Source organism: Aptenodytes forsteri, unplaced genomic scaffold (genome assembly GCF_000699145.1).
Source record: "Aptenodytes forsteri isolate BGI_AS27 unplaced genomic scaffold, ASM69914v1 Scaffold687, whole genome shotgun sequence".
Taxonomy (NCBI): domain Eukaryota; kingdom Metazoa; phylum Chordata; class Aves; order Sphenisciformes; family Spheniscidae; genus Aptenodytes; species Aptenodytes forsteri.
The window spans coordinates 293,565-296,756 of record NW_008794708.1 but is presented as its reverse complement, the minus strand read 5'-3'; the positions used below and the strand labels follow the sequence as shown (position 1 = coordinate 296,756).

General features: G+C 62.8%; 1 protein-coding gene across 1 annotated transcript in view; it reads right to left on the bottom strand.

Moving 5' to 3' along the window:
* Positions 1–3,032, bottom strand: part of SYDE1 (synapse defective Rho GTPase homolog 1) — an 11,395-nt gene extending 8,363 nt beyond the window's left edge. The window contains exons 1-6 of the mRNA XM_009273681.1: positions 2,960–3,032; positions 2,101–2,196; positions 1,876–1,980; positions 1,571–1,627; positions 1,037–1,429; positions 41–165 (exon numbers count right to left, since the gene is read on the bottom strand). Coding sequence (XP_009271956.1) covers positions 41–165; positions 1,037–1,429; positions 1,571–1,627; positions 1,876–1,980; positions 2,101–2,196; positions 2,960–3,032 — 849 coding nt within the window. The remainder of the gene's footprint in view (positions 1–40; positions 166–1,036; positions 1,430–1,570; positions 1,628–1,875; positions 1,981–2,100; positions 2,197–2,959) is intronic.
* Positions 3,033–3,192: the final 160 nt, after the last annotated feature.

Here is a 3,192-nt window from a genome sequence, read left to right as displayed (position 1 = left end):
CCCCCGCCTTTCCTGGATGCCTGGATCCATCCCCCCTCACCTTCTCCTCGGGGCTGTCCACCTCCAGGAGCTTCGTGCCCAGGACCGAGCAGAAGCGCTGGGCGTTCTCCCAGGAACTCGCTGTCTTGGAGTAGAAATAGCAGGAGTTCCCGAAATAGGTCCAGCCTTTGGAGCAAGGGGGACAGCCTGGGGAGGGGGGGGACGGGACACACAGAAAAGGCGGGGGTCACCCCCCAGCTGGGGCTGCGACACCCCATAAACTGGGGACAACCCTGGCCGGAGACGCGACCCCGGCTGTGAGAGGTGCCGACCATCCCCCCTGGGTTAGCGTTACGGCTGGGATAGGGTTAGAGCCCTGCTGGGGTTTGGGTTAAATCCTATAATATTTAGGGTTAGGACTGGGTTGGGGTCCCATTGGGGTTTAGACTGGGTCAGGATTAGGTTAAATCCTATATATTTAGGGTTATAACCGAGTTAGGGTCCCGTTGGGGTTTGGGTTTAGCTGGAGTCCTGTATGTTTAAGGTTACAACTGGGTTGGGGTTAGGACCATGCTGAAGTTTGGCCTAAATTAGGGTTAGCTTAAGTAAATCCTAGATATTTAGGGCTATGGCTGGGTTAGGGTTAGGGCCCTGCTGGGATTAGAGCTAGTTTAGGATTAATTTAGATCCTTTACATTTAGGGTTAGGGCTAGGTTAGGCTTATTGGGGTTTGGGCTAACTTAGGTTAGGTAAAGTCACATACATTTAGGGTCTGAGCTGGGTTAAGACCCCACTGAGGTTTGACCTCACTTAGGGTTAAGTTAAGATGCGCATATTTAGGGTTAAGTCTGCGTCAGGGTTAGGACCCCATTAAGGTTTGGGCTCAGTTAGGGTTAGGTTAAGTCACCTAAGTCACCCTAAATGTAGGGTTAGGTCGGGTTTAGGGCCCTGTTTGAGCTTAGCTTAAGCTGTATCCGTGCCAGGTTAGGGCTGAACTTCAGCCAGCGTAGCGTTAGGCGAAGCCCTAAATATTTGGGATAAAGGTGCCGGGACTGACAGGAACGGGAACAGACATCATCCTTGCTCCCGTGGACGACCCAGCGGCTCCACTCGCGGTCCCCGGTGTAGAGCATCACCGTGTCCTGCCGGTTGTTGCCGTAATTGAAGTAGAGATCGTAGCCGGCGAGCGCCAACAGCCCACCGTCGCGGCACTCCCAGCGCTGCAGCGTGCCGTTGTCCCGGCACGGCTCCAGCCTCACGAGGGCCAGGTTTTGCCCGCGGGTCGCCGTAACGCAGCGCTGGCTCCCCCAGACCCATAGCCGGCCCCCGTCTAACCACTGGAACCGTTGTGCCGTGGCCTCAGGCCGGCACGCCGTCGCCGTCAGCTGTTGCCCGCTGGCCTCCACGCACTTGCGGTGGTCTTCGTTGTACAGCAGGAAGGACCGGGAGGCTGCGGAGAGGTTCCCGGTGAACCGGGGAGGGGTGGGGGAGGCCTCACGGGGAATGGGGACACACGGGGATTGGGGACACATCCGTGGGTGTCACCACGGAAAGGGAGGGGAGGCGGGGGACACGCGGTGTAGACACGCACCCACGTTCGGCAGCACCTTCGCCTTCTCTGCCTCCAGCGCCGCCGTCAGGGCTGCAACTGGGGGGGGGGACGACGACGGACATGGGGACACACACAGGTCACCCCGTCACTGCAGGGCACGGGGTGTCCCAGAGCTGTTGCCGCGACAGGGGTGGGAGTGGGTGTTGAGGGGCGCTGAGCACTCAGATCCCCCGTGGAGACCCCCAACACCCTGATAACCTTAACTCTGCCTCCCCAGCAGCCCCGGCATCGTCTCCCCAGGTGGAAGGGGGCTCCCCCGAGCCCTGCGGAGCTCCGCTACTCACCGTGCCGCGAGCCGACGGTGAGGAAGAGCACGTTCATCAGCACCGAGACCCCCAGGGCCACGGTGCCCACCAGCACCAGCTTCTCCCTGGACCAGCACCCTGACGCTGGGGAGGGTGGGTGAGTGACAACCGGCCCCTGGTTCAGGCAGAGCCGGGTGGCACCAGCTTTAACCGCAGCGTGGTTTTGTTCTGCCGGCGGTGCTCTTGACCTTGCCCATGCCGTACCTGGGGGGTCGGTCACGTGCTTCTGGCTTGGCACGGCGATGGGGGGGTCCAGGGGCTCATACGGGTTCTCCTCTGCGGGGCACAGGTCGCTGCAGGCTGGGGAGGGGGCAGCGGTGACGGCACTTGTGGGGGATCTCCCCCTCCCAGTGCCACCATGATCCCTGGGGACTCCCCTCGAGCATGAGGGTGGGGGATTCCCCCCCCTGGGGGCCACTTCCCTGGGGACCCCCCACTGGGCACCAGGGGTGGGGGATCCCCCACCCCCCCTAGGTATCTCCGACCTCCCCAGGGATTCCCCTCGGGCACCGAGGTTGGAAATGGAGGTCCCCTTCAGTGCCACCGTCTGCCCTGGGGACACTGGGGGGTGGGAGAGTCTCCCCTGGGGGTCACCAACTGCCCCAGGGACCCCCTCGGACAGCAGGCACAGAAATGGGGATCCCTCTCAGTGCCACTGCCCACCCTGGGGACACCCCTCAGTGACCAGGGATGGACATGGGGGTCCCCTTCGGTGCCACCATCCACCCTGGGGACCCCTCTTGGGCACTGGGGACTGGGGATCCCTTTCTAGGTGCCACCACTTGCCTCAGGGACCCCCATTGGGCACCAGGGATGGAGATGGGGATCCCTCCCTGGTGCCACAGCCCATGCTGGGGAACCCCCCTCCTCAGACACCAGGGGTGGGGGCACCTCCCTTGGGTGCCACCACCCACCCTTGGAACCCCCCTCGGGCACCGGGGACAGACACAGGAGATTCCCCCCAGCACTATGAGACCCCAAAAGTGACATGGGGTGTGCGTTAGGGACAGCAGGACTGCTGGGCTGGCCCCCACCCCAACCAGCACCCCGGGGTGCTCCCTACCTTCCCCGCTGCCGGGCTCCAGCACCCACATTTGCCCCTGCCTGGCCTGGCTGGACTCGATGTTGCCGTACATTGTCCCTGCGGTGTCCAAGAGCTGTCCCCAGTGGGTGTCCCCACTGATAAATCCTGCAGGATGTGGGGCGGGGTGGTGGTGGTGGGGTTTGCCGGATGCACCCTCGCCCCGGGGACGGGCCTCAAAGGGGCCCCCGAGCACCCAGCGGCTCCCTCCCTGC